At 35.6% G+C, this 25,953-nt stretch overlaps 1 protein-coding gene across 1 annotated transcript in view; it reads left to right on the forward strand.

The window, feature by feature from the left end:
* The window catches only part of SAMTOR (S-adenosylmethionine sensor upstream of mTORC1), a 64,604-nt gene that overhangs the window by 19,121 nt on the left and 19,530 nt on the right, over nt 1-25,953 (forward strand). The window contains exon 3 of the mRNA XM_020984652.2: nt 4,364-4,534. Within this exon, the coding sequence (XP_020840311.1) occupies nt 4,364-4,534 (171 nt within the window). The remainder of the gene's footprint in view (nt 1-4,363; nt 4,535-25,953) is intronic.

The raw sequence follows: 25,953 nt of genomic DNA on the forward strand, positions 1-25,953 counted from the left end.
TGATGATCGTTTGCAGTTTTCCTTTTTATAAGTATACTTTTATATTTATTAAAATTATAAAATAAGATTTTTGGTAGTAATTCCTCTTATGAGCAGGCCTAGAATTTAAAATAAATCTTCTGTTTAATGAGGTGTTTAACATAGTTTATACTAATGTAAGTTATGGATGTAAAACTATCAATTCAGTGGAGGAATTAGTGACTGAGAATTGTAATTAAAACAATTCATTCTTTATTATGTTTGCCAGTTTAAAGGATATTCAGTTACAGACTTCCACCAGACTGGCTTAGTTTTGTTTTGTTTTTTCTATTATGTGCTATAATACTATGTTGTGTTGTATATTTGACAGAGTTTGGCTCTCTCCTAGTTATCAAGCTTCCTAAATTAAAATTGTGATCTTGTACATCATCAGGTAACTCTTTTACAGATTAGGATGTGGATGAATCTAGCTGCCAAAAACAATTTGGAAGGGAACATTAAATTACGGTTGAGCTCTGTTTTTGGTATTCCCATTATTGTTGAAGTCAATCTGTCTTTCTACTTGAAATCTTAGAAGTTATATTGTTTCAGCTCAGTTGAAGTCAGACTCAAATTGTATAGAATAAAGATGCAGGTACCAGGAAAAGTATGACGAACAAGAAATTGGCATAGTTTAGGCTTGGAATTTTAGTTCACTGAGTCCAAGAGTTATAAGGAACCTCAGTGGCCAACTAATTCAACCCATAGCTTGATAAGAATCCTTCTGCAGCGTCTCCAGGAAACGATTATCTTTCTCTGAAGAGAGGGAAATGACCTCCCAAGACAACACTTGTCACATTTGGTTACCTCTAATTGTTAGGAAGCTTGTGTTTTATATTGAGGCTGTTGTGAGCCAAGATATTGGTGGAAATGGGGAAGGTGAGTTAATCCTCTGTACCTACTTCTCTAGCTAGGAACATCACAAGCAAAGAAGGTGCAGTGCTGACTTACAGTAGTTGGGATTAACTTTTACCCTGAAGTGGATTGATTTGGGACTTGGCTGTTAGCCTTTTGGGCAAGAAAAGGAAAAGCAATTTTTAAGATTTTGATTTTTTGGAATTCAAGCACAGAACATAACATTTATACCTGTTTAATTTCATCTTATTTAATTTAGGCCATCTTTACGGCCTGTTAAAATCTTTTTTGAGTGATGACCTTATCCATTAACTAATCTTCCTTACTTCATGTCCATCTACAGATTTTGCAAGATAATGTCTGTAACTACATGTGAATAATTAATAAAAATGTTGAAAAAAACAAACACAGACCCTTAGGACAGTCCACTTGAGACCTGTCTCCAAGTTAAAATGGGTCTATTAATGACTTTGTGGATCCTATGTTTCAGTCAGTTTCACCTCTTTCTAGGAGCTCTACTTTCATCTAGCTCAATGGTCTTTAAACTTTTTTGATACTCTTTTAAAAAAAGAAACAAAAATATTTATATAGTGCTTGCTATGTGCCAGATACTGCTAAGCACTTTACAGTTATTATCTCATTTGATTCTCACAATCACCCAGGAAGGCAGCATACAATAGTTAATTGACTTCCCCAGGGTCACATTGCCTGTAAGTTTCTCAGGACAGATTTGAACTGAGGTCTTCCTGACTCCAGGCAAAGTGCTCTATCTACTAGAACATCTAGCTGCCTCTTTTAGTAAACAGATTTTTAACATATATCCCAATGTGTGTATATTTACATTTAAAATTACATACATGTACTTGTGTACTAATAATTATGTACATAAATGAATGTCTTCATTCCTCTCTTGGTTCCATTACTGATTCCCTGGACCTTTTCCAACAAGCCACAACAGCCTTTTCAGTCTACCCCTGCACATTCTCACCCTGAAAGTTCATTCTGCCCCTGATCCCTTTTTCTAATTGATTTGTTCTTCCTCAAACCTTCATTTTAAGAAAAATGCCCAGGCTAATTATGTCTTTATTCCTCTCTGGGCCTATATATCTATATTCTCAGTGATTAACACAGTATCTGATACATAATAAGCGCTTAATAAATGCTTGTTGATTTGACTTTTGATACATGTTGTAACACAAAAATAGAAGTGATTTGACTTTTGATACATGTTGTAACACAAAAATAGAAGTTAAAGGATGAGATTCTAGAGGTAATAAAGAGCCGTAAGATTTTTGCATGGTGAGTGCCATGATCTGACCGATTCTTTAAGAAATTGGCAACTATGAAGAGGATGGGTTAAAGGAGGGAGAGAGTTGATGCACAGACCAATGAGAAGGCAGATGCAATGGTCCAGGGGAGAGATGATAAGATTCAGAACTGTGATGGTGGCTTTGAGGAGAGAGAAGAGAACAGATGTGGGAGGTGTAGAGGTAAAACCACAAGATTTAGGGATAAGGATGATATTAATGTGGTTGAGGGAAATTGTCATCAAAACTGACAATGAAGTTATGAGAACCTGGGTGACTAGTAGGATTGTGATGACTTTCATAGTAATGTTCTTCCAAATAGAAGTCTGGAAGATGAGTGGGTTTGAGGTGAGGTGAGGGGGAAGATAATGTGGTTATACTTGTGATTCAGATTGTGACCCATCCATGCCTGCTCATCCTGTGTGGTTCATTCTGGCAAAATGAGAAAAGGGGGAGGCAAGCTCTTTTTCCTCATTGGCAGTTGCCACCAAACTCGGCTCACGATCGAAGGAGATGGAAGCAAGGGAGGCAAGGTGCTTTACATAGAAAGGGGTGAAGGGTGGAGTGGGGAAGGAATTATTGATAGATTGATAGGTTTGGGGGTAAGTATTTATTAATAAAAGAGTAGGTATAGTTATATTGGAAACAAACTCCATGATTGGCAATAGCAAGGTGGGTGGGATACAACCTCTCTTCTCCTTGGGATTGGACCTTTGGCCTCTACTTTGGAGGCTGGTAATCTAGCTCATATCATTCTATATTATATCCAAGCATAGCATGACATATTGTTAAATGTTTCACTGAAATCTTAGTATTTGGTATCTAATTATAGTATTCCCTTGGTTGCTAGTTGTAGTTATTATATCAAAATTTGGTTGGTCTAGCATGACCAGTCATGTTCCATTTCTAGTGATCTCTTTCTCTTGGTATATTCTCACAAACTATCCTCTTAATAATATGTTCCATAATTTTTGATGAATTTCACATTAATTTAGCTGGATTCTTAATCTCAAGGACATTGGACCATAATGAGGAAAATGCTGTAGTGATGGCTAGTTTGAACTTTCTATGTGTTTTTTAAGCTATTTTTAGACAGTAAAGAAGACCAAAATAATTTAGAATCAATTTATTACTATTATATGTAATACTATTGAGTTATGGTGAATTTTTCTTGCCCCTTTTACTTAGTACCTGTGGATCTGATATTTACTGTTTATACTATGAATTATATTTTGCACCCATATTTATATACTTATACTGTTTATTGATGTAAGAGACCATTATTTGAAATGTTTTATTATGTAGTTACATATCATCTATAATATGAGGTGTTCATAGTCATGCTGAGTTTTGGCCAAAACAATAACCAAATTCAGACTTACATCCTATAATGTCATTACCTTTCATGTCTGACCCATCCTCGAAAGACTACTTATCAAAATAACATTCTTTTGTGGTTATTCATGGGCTGAATCATTGTATTTTATTAAATCACTAACTTGGGAATATTTTCAGTGTGGTAGAAAATCAGTTTGATGATTTTGTTGAAATCTGTAAGTTATAGAAATCTGTAAATTATAGCTAAATCCAACTATTTGTCTATGTCTTTCCAAAACACTTTATGCTGCCTTACATAGTTGTATCTAATTATATTAGCAAGGAAGTATTCATATTTGGTTATAATCGGTAGATTGGTATTATATTTTTATTAAAATTTCCCTTTTGGTTTACCAAATGTTATCCCTTTGGCATATTTTCAGTAAAATTCATACTTCTTAAATTATGCTGCTTTGACAAATAATAGCAATTATTTAACATTTTACAAAATTATTATAATTTTATGGATAATAATGAATGATGTAACCTATGTCTCCCCACAAGGAATTTAATTTCTGCTTAAGAAAGTCCAGAAAAATGCCCTCATACATACAAGTATCTTTTTTGGTACCAAATAATAAAGGGCTTTATTTTTGTCATCACTGTTTTCTGTTAATACTCTTCATTCTTTCTTGCATGTTCTATAACCAAATTGAATTTTCTTAGAGTATGCTCAATAAACTTTTGGTTTAATCTTAATATCCAACTGTTATTTTTTAATCTTTAGTTCATTGAATTTATACTTTTACCATAATTTTTTTTCTTATATTTATGTGCTATTGTATATAACTTTATTTTACCTTTAGTGTATGCAGAGAATATTTCCAAAATGGTGGAAAGAGGAAAGCCCTTGAAAAAGATGAAAAAAGAGCTGTGCTTGCTGCTAAGAGTGCATCAGCCTTAAGTGTTAACGATTCATCCAAGTTTGAAGATCATTTAACCAACTTCAGCTTTACAAACCCTGAATATATAACTGAGTAAGTTTTCTGATTTTTTTTTTGTTTTATTAAATGGTGTTACAATATGACATATATATATGCATACATACACACACACACACGCAATATATACATGATAAACCAGTGAAATAATTTTTGTTTGCAAATAATTATGAAGTTGTATATTCACTTAATTTGATGAGCAGATTTTGATTTCACTTTCAGAATGTAAAATTAAAGCTAGCCAAATCTATATTAACTCAGTTTAACCTAAATGTAATAAGCATTTTTTTTTCCACTGGTATAGTAAATTCCCATTTATTGATAATTCATATTAGCCTAAAGGTTGAATAACAAGATTTTATGTTCTGTATTGTTCATAGAATCACAGATTTAGAACCTGAAGGAATTGTAAGGGTCATCTTAGCCCATCTCTTTCATTTTTGTAGTTGAGAAAACCAAGGCCCAGAGAACTTGAGGAGCTTGCAACTTGAGTCTGAATTTGAACCCAAGTCATCTTAACTCCAAGAGAGCTTACTTTCCTCCTGGGCCTTCTTGCTTGTCCCAGTCCTTTTGACTACATTTCAGAGACAATTCATTTAGTTGCTAATAATGTCTTCAGTATTTACTTGTCTCCATTTTATTTATTTATTTATTTAGTTATTTGTTTGTTTGTTTGGTGAGGCAATTGGAGTTAAATGGCTTGCCCAGGGTCACACAGCTAGTAAGTGTCAAATGTTTGGTCTGAGGTCGAATTTGAACTCAGGTCCTCCTGACTCCAGGGCCAGTGTTCTATCTACTGCATCACCTAGCTGTCCGAAATAGATGCAGCTTGTCTCCATTTTAACAGAGGCTTTGTACCCTGGTAGTATAGTAGCATAATGCCCTAATTGCATGAGGGAATTAGGAGCACTTAATCTGGCCATATCCATGGGCGAAAAAGAAATATTTGTTAGTGTAAGGCATCATGTGGAATGTGTATTAATACATTCTCAGTGTATGAAAATTCATATTCCATTACCATAGTGGTGCTTCCTGTGTACATGGAATGAGTAACTCTTATCAGAAATGTTACTTATTTACTACCCATTCTGGATCATAAAAATCTACTTTATAAAAAAGTATTTTTAGGTTTAAAATTATAAATGAAATGTGATCTTCCAGATTATACAACCTGAATGCTAAGAAAGAACATGAGGAAAGCTGATTATGATTAAATTTATTTATTGTTTTTAGATCTCGGTTAAGGAAGTTAAGAGTATTAAATAATCTGGATTAAAAATCGGGCAAATCCAGAAGCATTTCCCCTCTTCTGTCTTTTTGGTGATCAATGACTCGTAAAATATCTAGATTTTTGGTGACTTTGGATTATTTTTTTGTTTGTTTTGTTTTGTTTTTAGGCACTTGGGGTTAAGTGACTTGCCCAGGGTCACACAGCTAGTGTCAGGTGTTTGGTCTGAGGTCACATTTGAACTCAGGTTCTCCTGACTTCGGGGCCTGTGCTCTATCCACTGCGCTACCCAGCTGCCCCTTGACTTTGGATTTTTATTTTATTTATTTTTTTTTGGTGAGGCAATTGGGGTTAAGTGACTTGCCCAGGGTCACGCAGCTAGTGTCAAGTGTTTGGTCTGAGGCCGGATTTGAACTCAGGTCCTCCTGAGTCCAGGGCCGGTACTCTATCCACTGCGCTACTTAGCTGCCCCCGACTTTGGATTTTTTTTTAAATGTTCTTTATGTAACTTGCAATTTTAAATATTCAACATAACCGAGTTATACTTAAAGACAAAGTCATGTGTTAAAATCCTAATCTACAGAAAAGGTAAATCCTGTCACCAAATACTGTTGCTTTCATAATGTTTCTTGCAGCCAGTACCCTTGCATAAGCTCTTATCAATTCAAATAATTTACAGGGACAATTTCATTAGTGTCTTAACTGCTCTCCTTTCTTATTTCATCCTTCTTCAGTCCATCACAATTGCCAGATAAATCTTCCAAAACCCTTCCAGAAACAATTTCAACCGCATTAGTCTTTTGCTAAAAAAAACTTCAATAGCTCCCTACTAAATATAGAATCAGATCTATACTTAAATTCATAATCAGTTCCTGATCTGCCACTTGCCTTTCCTTCTGCTATTCCCCTCCACATATTCTTTCTTCCAACTGGAGAATGTAGTCTACTTCATATCCTCCACAGAAGCCTATAGAATTTTAATGTTCTTGCTTATATTCAAGTGATTTTTCTATCTAAAATGCAGAATCCTCACTCCCCATACATACTTCTCATGGAGTTGTAGTCATCCTTCAAGACCTGTCTATCTCAATATGACCACCTGTATTTAATACCCTAACTCACAATTACCTCTAGCTTTTGAACTCTTTTAGAATTTAAGTTAATTAATGTCTCATTTATTTAAAGAGGCAGAATGGCACGATGGTTAGAGTAACATGGACCTGATTTTAAATACTGCCTCTTGACATTTATATCTGTGTAATGTTCTGTGAGGCACTTCCCCTCTGGGGCTTCAGTGTCCCCCCTAAATGAATCTGTTGAGCCTAGGTGACCTAAGCAATCTTACAGCTCTAAAATCTATGATTCCCCGAATTTCCTTTCTGATGTTTGGTATGTTGACAATTTATTTAATATTTTTATCCTTGCTTTCTTTCTTTTTATATGTGTGTCTATCTTGCCTTCTCCAGGTAGCTCCTACAGGATAGGGAAAACATGTTATCCCTTTTTTTATCTACTCTATAGTACCAAGCACAACGGCCTGCACATAATAGGTGTTTAATAGCTTAATTTCTTTATCCTTTGCAGTATCTAAAGGCCTTTTAAAAGATTTAGTTCTGTAGACTAAAGAATTGCACAAAATCAGATTAGAAACTGGGGATCAGCCTCGCTTTGTGTGTGTTTGTGATTTTTTTTTTCAGCTGTTCTTTCAATTCAAATATTGATTAATTCCATTATGTGAATTAAATTAGTCACTTCTGTCAAGGAGCCTACAGTTCAGTAAAGGAGATGACATGTGCAGAGATAACTTTGATGCAAGGCCAGAAGTGGTAAGTGCCATAACAGAGGTACAACAAAAATCTTAGAAGGCTTAGAGAAGGGGTAAAGTTACTCATTTGTGATCAGGGAGAGTTTCACAGAGTTACAAGAATCTGAGTTGGAAGAGGCTTTATTGGCTCCCTCGTCCAGCCTAAATGAAGCTCTGGTATTTGCCTCTTTACAACCTCTACCCCATTGTTTCTTGTTCTGCCTTCTGTGGCTAGTCAGAATAGTCTGATTCATTTTCCTTATTATATCCCTTCGAGCCCTTGAATACCATTATCATTCATAAAAAGTCTCTTGTGGGCTAAAATGTCTCCATTTCTTTCATTTAATTCTAATGTGGCATTATCTTATGTTTGATAATCTTTCTTTAGCTGCTCTCTGCTTTAACAGTCCTGTTTGTTCTTAATCTCTCTGCAGCTTAAGCCACTATTGATCATCATCTCCTCCTCAATACACTTTCCTCTCTAGTTTTGTTATAACATTTACTTCTCCTGATTGTCCTGCTTTTCTGACTGCTCTTTGGTCTTCATGTTGGATCTTCATTCAGGTTATATCCCCTAACCATGGGTATACTCCCCTTCAAACAATTTATGATTAAATTACACTGGCCTACTTGCTCTTCCTCAAACATGCCACTCAGTCTTTGTTGCTTGTTAGTATTTGTATTCCTAGTGCCTGGCCCATAATAGGCACTTAATAAAAGCTTGTTGACTGACTTCAATGCATATGCTGTGGTTTGTGTTGAAGGACAGGTACCAGTCATCACATGGCCAGTTCTTATGTGCACCCTGAATTATATTTCATCTGGGTCTGGTGACTTAAATTCATCAAGAGGTAGATGCTGTTTTGTTATACCCCTACATATTTTGCTTTGTCCCTGTGACTAGGGAGAGATCTTTGGATTTAGAGTCAGAAGACCTGGATTTGAATCTAGACATAGGCACTTTACTTCCTATGTAATCATGGGAAAATCAGAGCCTCAGTTTGCTGATGTATAAAATGAAAGAACTGGACTAGCTGGTCTCTAAGACTTCTGTTAGCTTTAAAATAATGACACTATGTCATTGGATATCAACTTGGTATTAGCCAGCTCTTTTCTCTGCCTTTTTCACATTCAAGGATCATTGTCTTTTGCCAAGAAAAGTAAAATAAAACTTGAATACTTCTGCATTTCTGTTTTATTTTATTATTCTAGCTTATCTAGCTTATTCTATCTTATCAACTCTGAGCTTGTTGGCCTGCCTTTTATTTTATCCTCCTCTTTTTTTCAACATAGGTTTTAAAAACCCTTTTGTCCGTAGCATTTCCTGCCTTTTAACTCATTCCCAAGTTCATTGTTCCAGGGATATTTTCTTCAGAGCAGTTCCATGGTGTTTTTTTTTCATTCTATGTTACTTTCCTTTTTTCCTTTGTCTCCAACCACTGTTTTTTATAACACTGTTAATAGATCAGTGAGTTTAATGTATACCCATATTTGTCTCTTGAGGTCATTCTTCTTTTTCCTTTTCATCACAATAGTTAATTCTATGAGATAAATCCATTTCATGGATAGCTAAATTCTTCTAAGCCACTTTACAGTTTTCCCAGCAGTTATCAAATAGGGAGCTCTTTCCAAGGTGATTTATATTTTCTGGTTTTACTAAACACTGGGTTATTGAGTTCCTTTATTACTGACTTCCTTATCTAATCTGTTCCATTGATCTATAGTTTCTTACTTTTTAACAAGTAAAAAGTATTTTGGATAATTGCTACTTTATAACATAATTTGAGGCCCGAAAGTACTATTCTCCCTTTATTTCTACTTTTTTTGGTTCATTTTTTCCTCCAATAAAATTTGGTTATTTTATTTTTGTTTTTGTTTTTGCTTTTTGGTGAGGTAGTCAGGGTTGAGTGACTTTGCCCAGGGTCACATAGCTAGTAAGTGTCCGGTGTCTGAAGCTGGATTTGAATTCAGGTCTTCCTGATTCCAAGGCCAGAGCTCTATCTACTGTGCCACGTAGCTGCCCCTAATTTGGTTATTTTATCAAACCCTTTGGTAGCTTGATTGATATAGTATTAAATCTGTAGATAAACTTTTGCAGTACAGTAATTTTTATTATATTGGCATGAGCACTGAATGTTTCTCCAGCTATTTAGGTCATTCATCATTCCTTTAAGCAACATTGCTTTTTAATGTAAGCAACGCAAAAGAGTTTTTTCATATATGCAGGATAACACAAGAAAAGGATGTATATGAAGCCATATATCTCCACTTTATACCACTTGCTTTTTAAAAATTATATAATAAATCCCATGTTATTTACGTAATTCTTCTGTTTGTCTCAAATTTTTCTCTTCTGTGCATTTAAAAAAAGTCTTTTTGTGGCCATCTTTTTTTTTTTGCATCTTTATTACAATGCGCCCCCCCCCCAATCTAACTCCCTAGATAAAAAACCAGGAGAACAGATTTTTAAAATTCCCCTGTAACAAATAGCACCTCTTTCTTTTTTTTGAATAAATTTTATCTTTTTCAGTTAACATTTTTTCTCTCTCCCCTCAAAGAACAATAAAGCCTTTGCAACTAATAAGTATAGTCAAGCAAAACAGATTCCCACATTGTCTTGTGTCTAAAAATGTATACTCTTTCAATTTGTGCCCATTGACTCTGTCAAGAGGCAGCCAACCTATGCTTCATCACTGGTCCTATGAAGGCATGATTAGTGATTTCTTTAATCAGAGTTCTTAAGTTTTTCAAAGTTTTTTTTTTAAACAGTGTTGTCCTTTTATATTATATATTGTATAAATATATGGTACATAATATTATGTCATACATTGTATAATATACACATATCATTTTGTTATATTGTTATTATATTACATATTATACCGTTTTATCTTCTAAGTTATTCTTTCCAATTCTTCAAAGATTTTTTATTTATCTTTTGCTTTGTTTCTTCTAGGTATTCATTTAGGCCTTCTGGAAAATCCACTTTTGCTTGAGTTTGTTTTTACATCTGTTATAGAGTTACTTTCTCCTTCTTTGAGTGGATCTCTGTATCTACAGTAATTTTTATGTGGGTTGATCAGGGTCTTAGGTTTACTCAGCAGTAGAATAAACTGCACTGGGACTTTGTGCCAGGACCAAGATCCTCTCCCTGTTGAACTTTTGAGCTTGGGTGGTCAGCCCTCCTTAGTTTTACCCTGAGTCACCTGGCTTTCCTGAACTGACTTCTCTCACCTGTTGGGGTTAGACCCCACCTGAATCTTTGAGGTTTACAATCCTGGATTTTCAGGGCCTTCTACGGCATTTCAAGACAGCATGGTAAGGACCTTGGAGCCACTTGGCATCTGAGCTGGACTAGTTAAGAATACAGGATACTTGGTCTCTGCTTATTTTGCATCCCTATTACTAATGCCTCCTCTTAATCCACCTCCCTAGATAAAAAACCAGGAGGACAAATATTTTAAATTGCCTTGTAACAGATAGCATGGTCAAGCTTCCAAGGTCTAGTTTCCAATCCCTCTGTGGCTGTCTTACGAAATCTCTTTCTTGGTGTTGCTGAGAGACGCTGGCTTGTTTGCTTGAGATGGCACTGGCTTTGCAGATGGTCTTCTTTCCTTTTGCCTTTGGGCTTTTCTATGACTTTGTGTAATTCTGCAGTGGAAAAAGGCATTAAATATAGCTTTTCATTGGATTTTGTGATCATTATTATGTCTGGTGGGAGTTTCAGGTTTTTGTTAGATGTAAAGTATATTCAGAGCCTTCTTGACTGGAAATGTAATATAGTTGTTAATAATTTGCAGTTCTTTGGATGATTATGTCCTTTGAATGCTTACTGGGAAATGGCTTTGTTCATATATTCCTGTCAATTGCCCATATATCTTAGATATCAGATCCTTGAGATAAGCTTTTTCCCCCCTCTGCCCTTAAGTTGAATTAATTTTGTTCATGCTAAAGCTTTTTAATGAAATGTAATCAAAAGAAATGTTTTGTATCAAATCTGGCCTCAGACACTTAACACTTACTAGCTATGTGACCTTGGGCAAGTCACTTAACCCCATTGCGTAGCTAAGAAAAAAAAAGTTTTGTCGTCGAAAATAGATTGTATTTTCTATAAATTTTATGAAAATATATTCTTTCACTTGCTGTTTTGCTTGTCTGGCTTAAAATTAAAGCTTTAGAATTTCAGTTTATTTTTAACTAAATACCTTTTTGTAGCACCTGTACTTTTCTTACATAAAAGTACAGTGACCCTATATAAGGAAGTCCTCCGGAGGCATTGGGTTCGGACAGATCAGCCTTATGGTAGTAGTGTATGTTTTCAGTTAATTCTTGAATAATTTATAATGAGAAACTGCAACTTCATTGTGTATTTATTTCCCTTATAAACTAATTAAGTCTGCTACATAAAGTATTACTATAATAGTAAATACTTAGGAATTTGTCAGCATGGCACATTTAGTACAGCAAACATTCCTTAAGAGCCTACTATGTGTCTAACACATAATAATAGAAGATAATATATAATTAGATGCTCAGAACAGCCAATTAAAGAGTATACAATTGAGTTTCATTCATCTGCTTGAGATTAATTAGTTGAATTAAAATATAGACATTCTTTGGCAGCCCAGAATTGTTTTGTAGGCTATATGAAATTGACAGGGTACCAGCTTACTATTTTTGCTTAAACGTGGGTATCAGTCATAAGGAATACAATCATTGTGGATCAGGAGGGGATGCTGAGTTTTTCAGTTTTTTAAATCAGGGGTATTTTTAATGTAGTACATGTTTAGACTATTCCATTTTCAGCCATTTAAATACTTAAAAATATCTACACCCATCTAACCTGTGCCGATGAAATCTGACTTTTCTTATCTGACTACAAATCAGCAGTACAAAAATGACTGCCACATTTGAAGTATGGGCTGTTCAGAAATGCATTTCACAGCCAAATTACTTGCACTAACACTGTGCCCCATAGAATAAATATGTAATATATCATCTCCAACCCTTTACCTAAAATAATCTTTAAAATTTTAAAAATTGTATCTTCTGTTTTTATATCACCTACATTTCCCAGTGTATCCCTCTCTCTTCCACCTTCCCTTCCTAGAAATCTTTCCCTTGGTCATGATAAGTTTTCATGCAGTTGAAATACAGTACTAATTTCAACTGGATTATAACCACTTGAAAAATCCTCTCCTACTCTTCACTCCCTCTATTAGTTTCCTTTGTTCTATTCCATAGGATCCCTGTGAAGCTAGACTAAATTTAGTTCCCAACTTTACAACTGCTTCACAGAATGACCTTGAAGAAACTGCTTAACATTGTTTTGTCATATTATTCTCTTCTATAAATTTGAGACTTTGGACCTTTACTGCTTGGCAGATATGAAGTCTATAAAGTCCTAAGATTCTTAATTATATAGTACCATGGGTCTACAAGGTGAACATCTACAAGAAAAGAGGTCCTTACGATGAATTTGGCAAATTCTTGAGTTCATGGTGTTTGTGTGAAACATACAAAGATAAAATCTGAAAATGCTTGTTATCACCTAGGGAACAAAAAGTGAAAGTAAATCTGATTTCATTTAGCTTATGTGCATTTTAAGTCAACTACTCCAGTATATGTTGAGTGTTCCACTGTGCAAAATACTTGCATAACCAAGTCAGAATCCAGAAACAGCTTGTATTTTGGTTGACTGTGTTTGGGGAGAAAATTGGGTCAATGAATAATATATTAATAATTTATGTTATTCCAGATCCCAAGGATTTTCCATAGTTTACTTTTGTAGTAATTCTTTAAATGTATGGTATGGTTGAAAACTATTAGTAACCTAGGCTTTAGTCCCTACTCTGCTATTAGTTGCTAGTTATGTTACTTTGTCAACAAGCAAATGGAACCGTGGTTTCCTCATCTGTAAAATGAAGGGATTGAACTAGATTACAGAGTTGTGAATAGATTGAATAATTTAAGTGTTGCTTATCCACTCTCTTCCACTAATCTTAATCCAGGGCCAGATAGTTTTCATAATCTCTGCTTTAGCAGTGTGTGTGTCTTCCCCTTCCTAATTTTTCCCCTCAATATTCTTGACCTTTTATTCCTCCAAATAAATAATAAAAGATTCCTCTGTTAATTTAATTCCTGTGGCATTGAATTTATAGGGTAATTTGTGCAATATAGTCATTTTTGCCATACTGAGATGGCTTGGTAATGAAAATTGAATAATTCTCAGATTATTTAGATCATTTTTTTATTTCTGAGAAATTTCCTTTGTAGTTATAAATTTCCAAATGCTTTCTTTCTATGTTAAACAGAATTTCTTTTTATCATTTCTTCTTTCAGGTTTTGTTCAGTAAAGATTTCTATGTCATACTTTTGTGAAGCTATAATCTTAAGGTTTGGGGTTTTTTTTTTATATACTAGGTTCTTTGGAATTCTCTAAATAAACTATCCTTGACAACAAAAGAGATAATTTTGCTTCCTCTTTGCCTTTGTGTAATTCTCCGATGTTTTTTCTTGTGTTTTTTACAGTAGAGGTGGATAAAATGGGCATCCTGTTTTACTCTCATCCAGATTGGGAAAAGTTTCTACAGTTTCTCCATTACAAAATAATGCTACCTGTGATAATGGTATCAGGACCATAGTTCTCTCAAAGAAGTTTATTAGAATGCCTTTAATTTTGTGACTATTTTATATAATAGGGATTACACTTTATTTAAATAATTTACCTGTATATCCAGCTATACCAGGGGAGGTCTCCATTTCCTTTTTCAGTTCATTTGGACATTTTATATTTCTGTAAATATTTATTTCATTTAAATTTTGTTTAATTGGCATATAATTTGACATGATAGTTTCTAATGGTTTACTTCCTATTTTTTTTGTTTTTGTTTTTTAAAAATCTTAGCTGTTTAGTTTTTTCTTTATTAAAGGCAAAACAAATTATCAAATGGTTGATCTATTATTGTTCTTTTTCAAAAATAGCTTCTAGTTTTGTCAGCTCAGTAGTCTTTATGTTTTCAATTTTGTTGCTGTCACTGATTTTTCAGAATTTCCATTTTTATTGCAATTGTTTGGTATTCAGGTTTTGGGGTTTTCTTTTTTTTGCATGCTCAGTTAATTGATCTTTTTACTCTACATATTCTTTGTGTATACACATACATATTATATATGTATACTTTTACACACACACACACACACACACACACACACACACACACACACACACACACACACACAGACACCCTCTTGCCCCCAGGAACTAGTTTAGCGACTTTCATAAATTTTGTGATGTTAATTTATTTATCTTTTCTCTAATTTGTTCTTTGTCATCTCTCTTTAGGATAAAATCACCTAGTCTCCATTTAAGACTGATCTCTTTCTTTGTTTGGTTTCTTTCCAAATTATAAATTCTTTTAACTCAAGTACATCATCAGTTCTTGTAAAGGTTTGCTAGATGTTGCCAAAAATAGGTATTCTTGAAGCTTTCTCTTCAATAGTCACCACAGGTCTTTCATGGATAATCATGTCACTCTACTCACCAAACTCCAGTGGATTCTTGTTGCTGCCAGCAGCAGGTACAATTTGCTTTGTTTGACGTTCAAAACCTTTGATAACCTAGTCCCCTCCTATCTTTCCAGTCCTTTTATACCTTATTCCTTGACCTGTACTCTTCAGTCCAGTGACTCTGACTGTTCCAATATCTGGAACATTTTCCCTCTTTCAGTCCAACTAATAACCTCCCTGGCTTCCTTTAAGTCCCAACTAAAATCCTATATTCTACAGGAAGCCTTTCCTAACCGCCCTTAATTAATTTGACTTCCCTCTATTAATTATTTCATTTTTATTCTGTATATAGATTGCTTTGGATATTGCTTTGTTTGATATCATGCTTCTTCCCTTCCCTCACAGTACCCCCACCACCACCACCACCACCACTGTTAGAGTATAAGCGCCGTGACAGCAGCCCTTAGTAATAGTGTCTAGCACATAGTAGGCATTTAATAAATGTTAATTGATTGATTTCTGATAACCTCACATACTTTTCTTTTTCTGATTCTGGAAGCAGTGTATTGAAGGGCTCAACAATCACTGTCTTGCTATGTAGGCCTTAGTTTTTCCTTTAAAAGCTTAAATATTGTGTTGGGTTGGGGCTGGGCAGGGAGGCAGGTGTACATATACTTAACATTTGCCTTTAAGCATAATTCAACTTCCCTGCTTATTTCTCAACTGTATTATTTTCTAAAATCTGTTGTCATGGTTGAGGTTGTATAAGATTGCTTCTCTTTTAAATTCATCTGACATAATTAATTCTAATTCAAGCCATCTAACTTAACAGAATCTTTGAAAATTTTTATCACTCTTGATTTTTCATGTAAGTTCTTGAAATTGAACAAATTCTATTAAAAATGCTGTCCCTACCTCCATTATGCTCAATTTTTAAAGATAACCTAGGGTTTTTCATTCTCTTTTGCTGTTTGCAATATCATGTTCCAGGTTTGTTTGGTTTTTCCCCCCACTAAACATCTGGAGCTATCTGATTCTAATGTGGTTCTGTGTTTTTTATTTTCTCTTCCACATGGAGCATTTTTTCTCTGACTTGGAAGTTCTGATGCTTGAGGATCCCATTTCTGGATGTGTTATGCCAGTTTTTTCTTTGCTTGCTCATCTTCTCTGTATTTTTTTTTCCCTTATAAAGTCTTTAATTCCTGCCAAGGAAAGACTCCATGAGATTCTTGGTAGATGCTGGTTTGGTTGCCAAATGCAGTTGGTGAGGGTCTACCCACCTACTGTTAATCCCAGTAGTCTTCTGTCTCTGTAACCATTGTAGCATTGTCCATTCATGGGAAGTATCCTAGGAAGTCAGCAGAGAAAAACAAGGCTGGAGTCTGGTGAAGGCCTGTGGTACAGGTCTCTCCAGACTGCTGTTGGTCTTAGGTCATCTTTTGTTTCTAGCCATTGCCAAGAGCGTATGGGGTAGTAAGCCAGTATCTCTTCTACTGTGGGCATTTTCTTGTAGGAGCTTATTTTTCTCTCTTATTTAATGAATGATTGCTGATTTTATTTTTTGCTTCATTGGCACATTTCTAATTTTTTGAAGACACAATTCACTCAACCATCTTGCTGCCCTATTAAGTTGAATCTTGCGATATTTGATCTATCACTGTAACCTGCCAAAATATTTTTGGATCTTGATTGCCGTGCTGCTCTTCAGTGGTCCTTGAATAATCATGGAGAGTGGCAGAGGTTTGACAGTACTAAAGACAGGCAAATGTGTCACATTTTGTTAGCTGCAGATTTGATGTCCTCTATGCCCTCACCCAAATCACTGATAAATGTTAAATAACTTAGGGCCTAGAGCACCCCCTTGGGACTCACCAATGGAAGAAGTCTTCTGTCAGGTTGACTCGGATCTTTAATGTCTTGTTTTGGTAGGCTCAATTCATTCACCTAGCTTTGAATACACTAATTATATTAAAATCCCACCTACATCTTTACAGTTACTAGGAACTCCACGTTCTTTTACAAATGAAAGACTTGGTTATGATGTTTTGTTTAAATCCAGGCATATTCCCAATTGCTGCAGAGACACCTGGACTCCTCAGGACACCATGTGGGGAAAATAGAGCCCTTTGTGCTCTCGCTTACTCTCCACTAAGAGAGCGAAGCACACATCCTACTTTGCCTTTTAACAGCATCCTGCAAGCTCTTCCTTTGAATTTTTCACTTGTCCAGATCAAAGAGACCGGGGCTGGATTCAAGTGTTGCTTCTGATACACTGACTGCATGACTCTAGACTAGTCACTTAACCTCTCAGTGCCCTTAAACAACAATTCCCTAAAACTATGTTATAAAGCAGGTTCCATAAATGGAGTTGTATCCTCACTGGAGTTCCAATTAAAAAAAAAAACTCAGCTTGTACCATGCTGTGGTATTTTCAGAAACTTTCTTGTTTGGATGGTTCCTGTCCTGCCCAGAAATGTATACATTGACATTCCAGTTACCCACAGGTCATTTATCCAAAACACAGTTGAGATCCTGAAGGAAAATAAAAGCAAGTTTTGAACTTTTAAAGTAAAGTGTCATAGATTCTGAACACTAAACCTTAAGTAATAATGGTGGTGATGGTGATAGCATTTATATCATGCCAGATGTTTACAGGGTGCTCTATAAATATTTCATTTTTATCTTCATAACAGCCCTGTGAGGCAGTGCTGTTTAGTATTCACTTTTTTTTTTTAAGGCTATTGGGGTTAAGTGACTTGCCCAGGGTCACACAGCTAGTAAGTGTTGTGTGTCTGAGGCCAGATTTGAACTCAGGTCCTCCTGACTTCAGGGCCGGTGCTCTATCCACTGTGCCACCTAGTTGCCCCCTAGTATTCACTTTTTATAGATGAAGAAAACAAGGCAAAGATCAAAGTGACTTGCCAGGATCACATGGTTAGTAAGTGTGTAAGGCAGGATTTTAACTCAGTTCTTCCTGATTCTAGGTGCAGTGTTTAATCTACTGCACCACTCATTTAGTTTGATAGTTTATTAAGAACCTTCTTATTCTTTTGTATTTGTAATAAGCTTAGTTTTTCTAACTCAAGGTCAATTAAAAGGTGGACAGGTGCACTGATACCATCAAGAAGTGAAAGCAGTGGGCAGGTTGAAAGAAAAAGGAGAGACGGAAGAACTCAAAAAACAAGTCAGATTGAGACCATTTAACACAGGGGCAAATAGTCTTGCTCACCTTTTTCATCCCCCTAGGGCATCACTATTCCATATAAAAACATAGTTAATCCTCCTAATGATGATTAAGAAAGATTATTTTATGTTCACCATAGCCTTCTCAAGAAGGCATGAAAATGTTACAAATTATGTGTTGCATGTAGAAAGATTGCCATCCAGAATGCTTATGTTTTTTCCAAATATTTAACTCTTGAAGAACCAGATTTCCTATTTTAAAAATCACTTAATGTGGATCCAAAACTAAATGCAGGAAAGTTATATCAAGAGGTCAGTACCCAAAATACAGAAATTAATGGCTTAGAGGGTGAGATATTTTAAGAGCTATAAAAAAATAGAAATTAGGCAAAGCAGAATATAGAATGTTTTACATAACATATTGATATTTAAATCTAATAAAGTAATGCTTCATTTATTCAGCATTATTAAGAATTTCACTTTTTAAATCATTAGCCTTTATTCTCCACTTTATCATCTCTAAATTGTTCTTTTTTAAAAAAGTTGATGCTTTATAGTTTGGGCTTCTTTCTACTCCCTATGATGAGGTCTAGAGGTTTAGAGGTGCTGAGACCCCGAGATCATGACAGGAGAAAGAATTAGATCCAAGCCTTTCTGCCAAAGACAAGGTTTATTAAAGATCGCCATATTGGCCAGACTCTTAAGGAATCTGAGCACCTGTAAACTGTTGGCTAGATTGTAAAAATCTGAGCAGTGGTTAGATTTATAAGAATCTCAGCATCTTAATGGAGACAAGATGGATCTTATATACAGAAAGACTATGGGAGGGATCTAGGAGTGGCCAAGTAGTTCTCGGGGACAGTGATGTAATAGTATGCCAGGAACCTGGACCACTGAGCCCAGGGAGAATGGAGCCTAACTAGGATTAAGGGTGGGAAGTGGCTAGGTGCCATAGGGTGGTAAAACAATGGAGAGCCTGGCTAGGTTAAGGGTACTAGAGAATTGGGAGATACAGCTTAAGGCCAGTTGATGGGATTATGGCCTCAGGGGAACGCCAGAGATTTGGCCATGTGGGAAAGTCTGGGTTTTTTTTCCTTTTTGGGGTCTAGATCCTATACTCATCACCGAGGTATTAGCACTCTTTACCTCTTAAAATTGCTTTGTCTTATTTTGTATTTGTCAGCATATTTATTTTTCCCCCTATTGAAATGTAAAGGCACTTCACCTGTTTTGTATCTTAGCCCCTGCCGTAGTACCTTGCATATAATAGATGTGTAATATATGTTGGATTAAATTGAGTAGAAAATATTTATCTTCTTCAGTATTCCTTGTCCATGTTGAAAGACTGTTGAGATAATGAAATGTGAAGTTTGCTCCTCTGTTATTGTCTCTTTTAAACTTGAAGATGTATTAAATTGTAAAACAGCTCTGCATTGGTTAAACCTAGCCACACATCCTCCAGCATCAGATAAATGAGCTGTTTTATTCTCTTTTTGCCTTTTTCCAAGAGGGTCTATCAGCAGGACTTCAGACACAGTAGGTGGAAGCTGTATGTTATTAAAATATTAGGAACATTGATATTGATAATCTATAACATAAAGTATGTGGGAACAGTGATATTCATTGTATATATCACCCTGGTTTACTCAGTGAATTCCTATATCCTTTCTAAGTGCTCACAAAGTATCACTTTCTAATCTAATCCCATCTGGCAAGTATTCAGAATTTATATGTGCTAGGTATTAGGAATATAAGTAACAAAAAGAAAAATAGGAGCTTATATCTTACTTTGGTACAGGACTCAGATCATAGAGTAAAACTATGACTTTTACTAGCTGTATGATCTTGGCAAATCACCTAAATTCCCTGGGCCTGTTTCTATGTTTTTAAGATGAAAGGGTTGGGCTAAATGTCTTCTTGAAATCCTCCCTGTTCTTGATCTATGATTCTGTGAAGTAAACAGATAAGTACATAGTGTTTGAATAAGGAGAGGGTACTAACCACTAAGTGTATAGCTAGAAAGGCTTTCTGCAGAGGTGTCATTAGTCTTGACATGACCTTAACCTTAAGGGAAACTAAGGTGTCTTAAGAAGCCCATAGTGAAGAAGTAGTATACTTGTCCTCTTTTTGAAGATCATAGTTTCCAGTCTAGTGGCATACCTACTGGTTGCCAAAGTTCTTTTAAAATGTTTCTTACAATGTTTTGTCTAAAGAATTATTCCAGTTTCCTAAACAGGGCATTCCTGTAACAGGAACCCACCCCATCCTCTCCTTGTTGAGAACCTTTAGAAACTACTGTTTTTTTGGTTTTTCATGCTTGCTTCCCTGTACTTGGAATATCTTCTACCACCACCCCTTTTACCTGTTGAATTACTACCCATCTTGTCTAAGTCCAACTCAAATTCCACCTCTTAGAAAATTTTGCCTTTATCTCCCCAACCAGCAACAACCACATCCCCCTGAGACCTTATGCAATTATTTGCTCACGCTTAATATTATTTTGTGTAATCTTTTGTGTACTGTATAAGGTCTTTTCCTAGGCTGGAAACTCAGGGCAAGGAATCATGACTTAAATATTTCTCTCCCCCTCCCCTTAAGGAATGTTTGCAAAATTGAATCCTTTGTATCTCTCTTATCTTCCCTGTCCCTACTGCTTGCTAATTTGGATCCTATGCATATGATAGGGACAAGACTGATATTTTTATAGGGAAAAAGATTTTGGGAAGATTTGGATGGGATTAAGGAGTGGGAAGTAGCCTGGAGTGGTTTGGAGGTAATGGACTGTGGGGATGCTGGATGGGATTAAGGAATCCAGGTGGGCTGGCTGGGGTGGGAAACATGCCTTGGGCACAGGCACAGGTGATCTACTGAAATGTATGGGAAAATTCTGGGACTAGGTCAGAGGTAATATAGAGTGAAGGGCTGGGCTGAATCAGGGCCACAATGAAAGGACAGTTGAAAGGATTATACTGGGATGGGATCTGGATTCCGGGACTGGGTTCCTGCAATTTGTGGTAAAGTTCAAGGTGTGGGGAGTCCAGATCCCATACCACTTCATTGCCAAATACAACATAATTGTAGTTGATTTGGTCAGGGAATAATGAGGTATTTTTTACTAACTCAATTTAATCAGCATAGCATTAAATTTACTTATGCCCAAAGTTGCAAAAATGCCACATTATTTTTTTAAAATTTAGTAGCAACATCCTGAAAGTTTATCAAATGAAAATTGTTTGCTTGAAAAGTCAGTATTCCTAGAACTTTCTTTTAGAGCAAAACAACTTTTTCTCTCTAATGGAAATCAGGTCAACAAATTTTTATTTAAGTGCCTGTTGAACAAAAGAAATGATTTAATGAATGTTTATGCTTGTTTTGTTTTGTTTTTTTCCTTCCAACAGGGTGCATAACATATTAAGGCCATCCCTGAGACAAGTAATTGGTGCAGTGCATAGAGAATGACATTGGCCTGGAGTTCAAATCCTGCCTCTGATGCTTCCTAAACTACATAGCCCTAGGCAGATCATTTAGTCTCTGTTTGCCTTAGTTTCCCTACCTATGAAATGGGGATAATGATAGTGCTTACCTCATAACAGTACTGTGAGAATCTTGAAATAGTAATTGTAAAAGTGCTTAGTAGTACAGTACCTGGCAGGCAGTAAGCACTATGTAAATGTTAACTATTATTATTATTAACTATAAAATAAAGATATCTATCTCCCTGGGTTCTTGTGAGAATCAAATCAGATATTTGTAAAAGGGGTTAGTATAGGGCCTGACACCGAATAGGTACTTAATAAATGCTTACTTCCTTTCCTCTGAAGAAATAATAAATCATTAAGGTAGGTCTAGCATTTTATAGTTTTTGATAGGTTATAAATTTTATACTTTGGCTTTTGTTACTGTTGACCTTTAGGGGTTCTGGGACCCCAAAATAGCAGCACTCGAGTCCTGCCTGAATGAATTTGACCCAAGCCTTCTTTCAGCCAAAGACAAAGTTTATTAAAGATCTACCATATTGGTCAGACTCTTAAGGAATCTGAACATTTGTGGCTCTCATATTGACAAGTGGGTGAGATTGAATCTGAGTTGTGGGCCACATTGAATTTCAGCCTTGGCCAGATTTTAAGAATCTGAGCTCCTTAATGGAGACTAGATGGATCTTATATACAGAAAGACTATGGGAAGGATCTAGGAGTGGCCAAGTTGGTGACTGAGGAGGGGTCTAGGAACTATCTGGATTGGAGTGGCCAGTAAACTGGAATGACTGTGAGGTAACTGAATGACAGGGACTACCTGGCCCTGGGAGACTGGTGTCTCGATGGGATGAAGGAGTGGAGGTTTAAGGTGGGGCCAGGTACAGACTTTGAAAGAGCAGTTAATTAACTGGGAAGGGCCAGTTGCCCCAGGCGAACGCCAAGGACTTGGACTACGTAGGAAAGTCCAGGGCTTTTCCCTTTTGGGGTTCAGATCCTGTCCCCATCATTTCCATGATGTCTCTCAAAACTTTTGTAGCAGAATGGTAGGACACTAAGTGTTGAAATAAGTGATTTCTCAGGGCACTTCAAGCTCTGTCTAGGTGTTTTGTTTTTTCCTGGCCAAAGACAAGGTTTATTAGAACATCTGTCATATTGGGCAGACTCTTAGGGAGTCTGAACATTATTGAGCTATTGGCTAGATTGTAAGAATCTGAGCTGGTTTTTTTGTTTTAGGCAAGAAGGGAAGGGCACAAGTTTGGGAAGTTGGAAAGGTTTTGAAACTTTTGTAGGTCTTTTGACTTTCTTTGGTGAAATTTTTCATCTTTGAAGAAGTGCCAGTTACTTGAGGCTTTCTGATACCTTGAAAGCTTGTACACCGTAGTCTGAGTCAGAACATATAATCACAGGAAGCATAAGTCATTTAGTCTCTATGCTTCATTTCTCCCATTTTAAAAATGAGTATGGCAGATGGGATGAGCTCTTAGTGTTTTGTTAGAAATGAGACTACTGGAATGTAAAAGTACTTTAAAGATGAAAGCAAATATTAGTAACTAAGTTTTCTTTTAGGGTTAGAAAACTCTTTAGGAGCAAGGTTTATGTTATCCCTATTTTGATGTCTTCAGTATAACTTTTGAGGCTCAAATTTAAGGATTTTGTTTAATCTCTTAAGACTTTGGTTCTTTGAGGAAAGGGTGGGGGAATTTCACAAGAGGGAAAAAAAATAAGCAAACTGTAAAAATGTGTTACAGTTTAAAATCACACAAAATCTGGAATAATTTGCTGGTGTACCTACAGCATAATTATTTTCCAATAAGAGTTACTTCAATTTGCCTTAATTTAGTTTCCTAAAAGTGATTTTTAAAAACACTAGGAAATAATACATTTGCCATAAATTCAGACTGAGAGCGGTGTATCTTTTGTGTGTATTGTTTTGAACGTGCTTTAATATTTAATTAATCTGTCATTTCATCATTATGGGTGCTTCCTCCACAGATCCAGATGGAAGACTCTTTAAAAGTTGATTATTAGACCATTTATGAAAACTGAAGGATGAATCAATAAATAGTATAAATATTGCCCAAATTTATTCAAACATGCTAAAAATCCTATTTAGAGGATGTAACCATAAGTCATATTGTCCCTTCATACTTCAAAGTTTCAGAATAATTGCTACATGTTGACCATTATAAACTAGTTGGGGAGGAAATTTTCTTGAAGAAAAATAATATATTGCCTTTCTTTTTCAGAAAGGGTAAAACAGAAAATCTTGACACATCTGACAAAGGAATAGTCCCAAAACCACATCCCTGACTGTTATTTCTCGTGGTAATTAAACTCCAATAATTCCCAGCTACCTCTAGGATCAAATAAAAACTACTTTTTGGCATTTAAAATCCTTAAGGCTCCAATCTACCTTTCCAGCCTTATCATATATCAATCCCCCAGATACTTTATAATCCAGCCAGACTAAATTTTTTTCTCTTCCTCACATATGGCATTCCCTCTTCGTTTCTTTGTACACGCTCTCCCCCATGCCTGGAGTACATTTTCTGCTCACCAAATAGAATTCCTACTTTCCTTCAAAGTATACCTCACCTGTCACTTCCTGCATGAGGCCTCCTGATTTCCCCAGCCTCCCTGCTGTTCATACCTCTCCTACCTTCCCCAAATTACCTTCTATTTATTTTTATAAAGTCTGTGTACATGTTGTCCTCCTAACAGTCTATAAGCTCTTTTAGGGTAGAAACTGTTTAGAAGGTAGAATATATGAAAAATGTTAGACTATTTACACAATACTTTCAGAAAAATAAGCAGGATATAGTCACATAAAACAACAAACAGGCAATGGATAATTTTTTTGAGCTCTCTATTTACAGAACTTCTAAATGCTTATCCAGGGTCAGAAAAAGTTAAGGTCATTTTGGAGGAAAAAGAAATTAAGCCCGATTACATATGTTAAGTATATTTTATATTTCCTTCCTAATTATTTTAGAGGAAATTTCACTTACTGATTTTTCTTTTTTAGAAACCCTATTCATATCTTTTTGGAACAGAACTTGGGAATACTTGAAAGGGAAGTCAGATAATTGAAAGACCCTCTACAGTGAAGGGATTTTATGTTCTGAATTCTTGATTCAAGGTGATGCTTATTCCTGCTTCATCTTGCAGTTAAAAGGCCTTCTACACAGGTGGACCCAGTAAAACAAATGGGGAAACTGACAAGTGCAAAATGAGTATTTCAGCGAGGTGTTTAAATGTAGCTAACAGTATCCCAGGAAGAATTTTTATCCAGGTTTTTTGGTTTTTTATTCAGTACTATTTTTGTGTACTACGAATGTAGAAATTGGCAGTGTGTGCAGTATGCTTTATCAGAGAAAGATGTAAATTAGTAGGGGTATAGGATTGTACATTGAAAATAGAAAACACTGTACTGATAATTTAGTCATCCTTTTCAGAGTCATTTACTCAATTTCCCCTTGTGTCTAGAATCACCCATTTGTTCAGTTAAAACATAGTTCTTTCTGAGTAATAACTAAATCTTCTATTGACTAAAGCAAAATTTTAAGGTATTTGCCAATATTCATGAAGTTAATCACAGTCAGTATGTTATGATCTTTTAGTGTTCCAGTATTGACAAACATGCATTCTGGAATGGAAATCAGCTTTCTAATTTAAAGGAAAAATACTTTTTTTAGTAAGCATTTTTAGTAACCATTTAGTAAGCTTATTGTGTGCCAAATACTGTGTTAAGTGCTGGGGATACAAAGAAAAACAAAAGTGAGCCCCCTGGCCTCAAGAAGCTCATGATCTGCTGGGGCAGATAACAATCAAACAAATAGGTACAAACAAACTATGTACAGGATAAAAAAAAAAGAAATAATTAATGGAAGGAAGGCATTAGAATTAAGAGGGATTGAGAAAGTCTTCCTGCAGAAGGTGGAATTTTAGTTAGGACTTGAAATATACTATTGCCTTAGAGTCTCAAATGAGAAAGTGACATCTAAATAAGTGGGATTTTGGGGGGAGAGAGAATCTTCTCTTTAGCAAGATTGTATTTGTGCCCTCTAGTACATTGTTTTGAATAGTCTTAATAGCAGCAAGTATTCCCCCCTGAGGGTGTATTTAATATTTGGAAATAACATCATTTGATTCCAGTCTGATAAGTTGGTGAGTGATTGGGCTGGATTCAGTATGCAGAATAAGGTAAAACATTTTTGGACATGCTTCCCGTGTGGGATTTGTTTTGCTTGACCATTCA

This window comes from Phascolarctos cinereus, unplaced genomic scaffold (genome assembly GCF_003287225.1).
Source record: "Phascolarctos cinereus isolate Bilbo 61053 unplaced genomic scaffold, phaCin_HiC Scaffold_1;HRSCAF=81, whole genome shotgun sequence".
Classification (NCBI taxonomy): Eukaryota; Metazoa; Chordata; class Mammalia; order Diprotodontia; family Phascolarctidae; genus Phascolarctos; species Phascolarctos cinereus.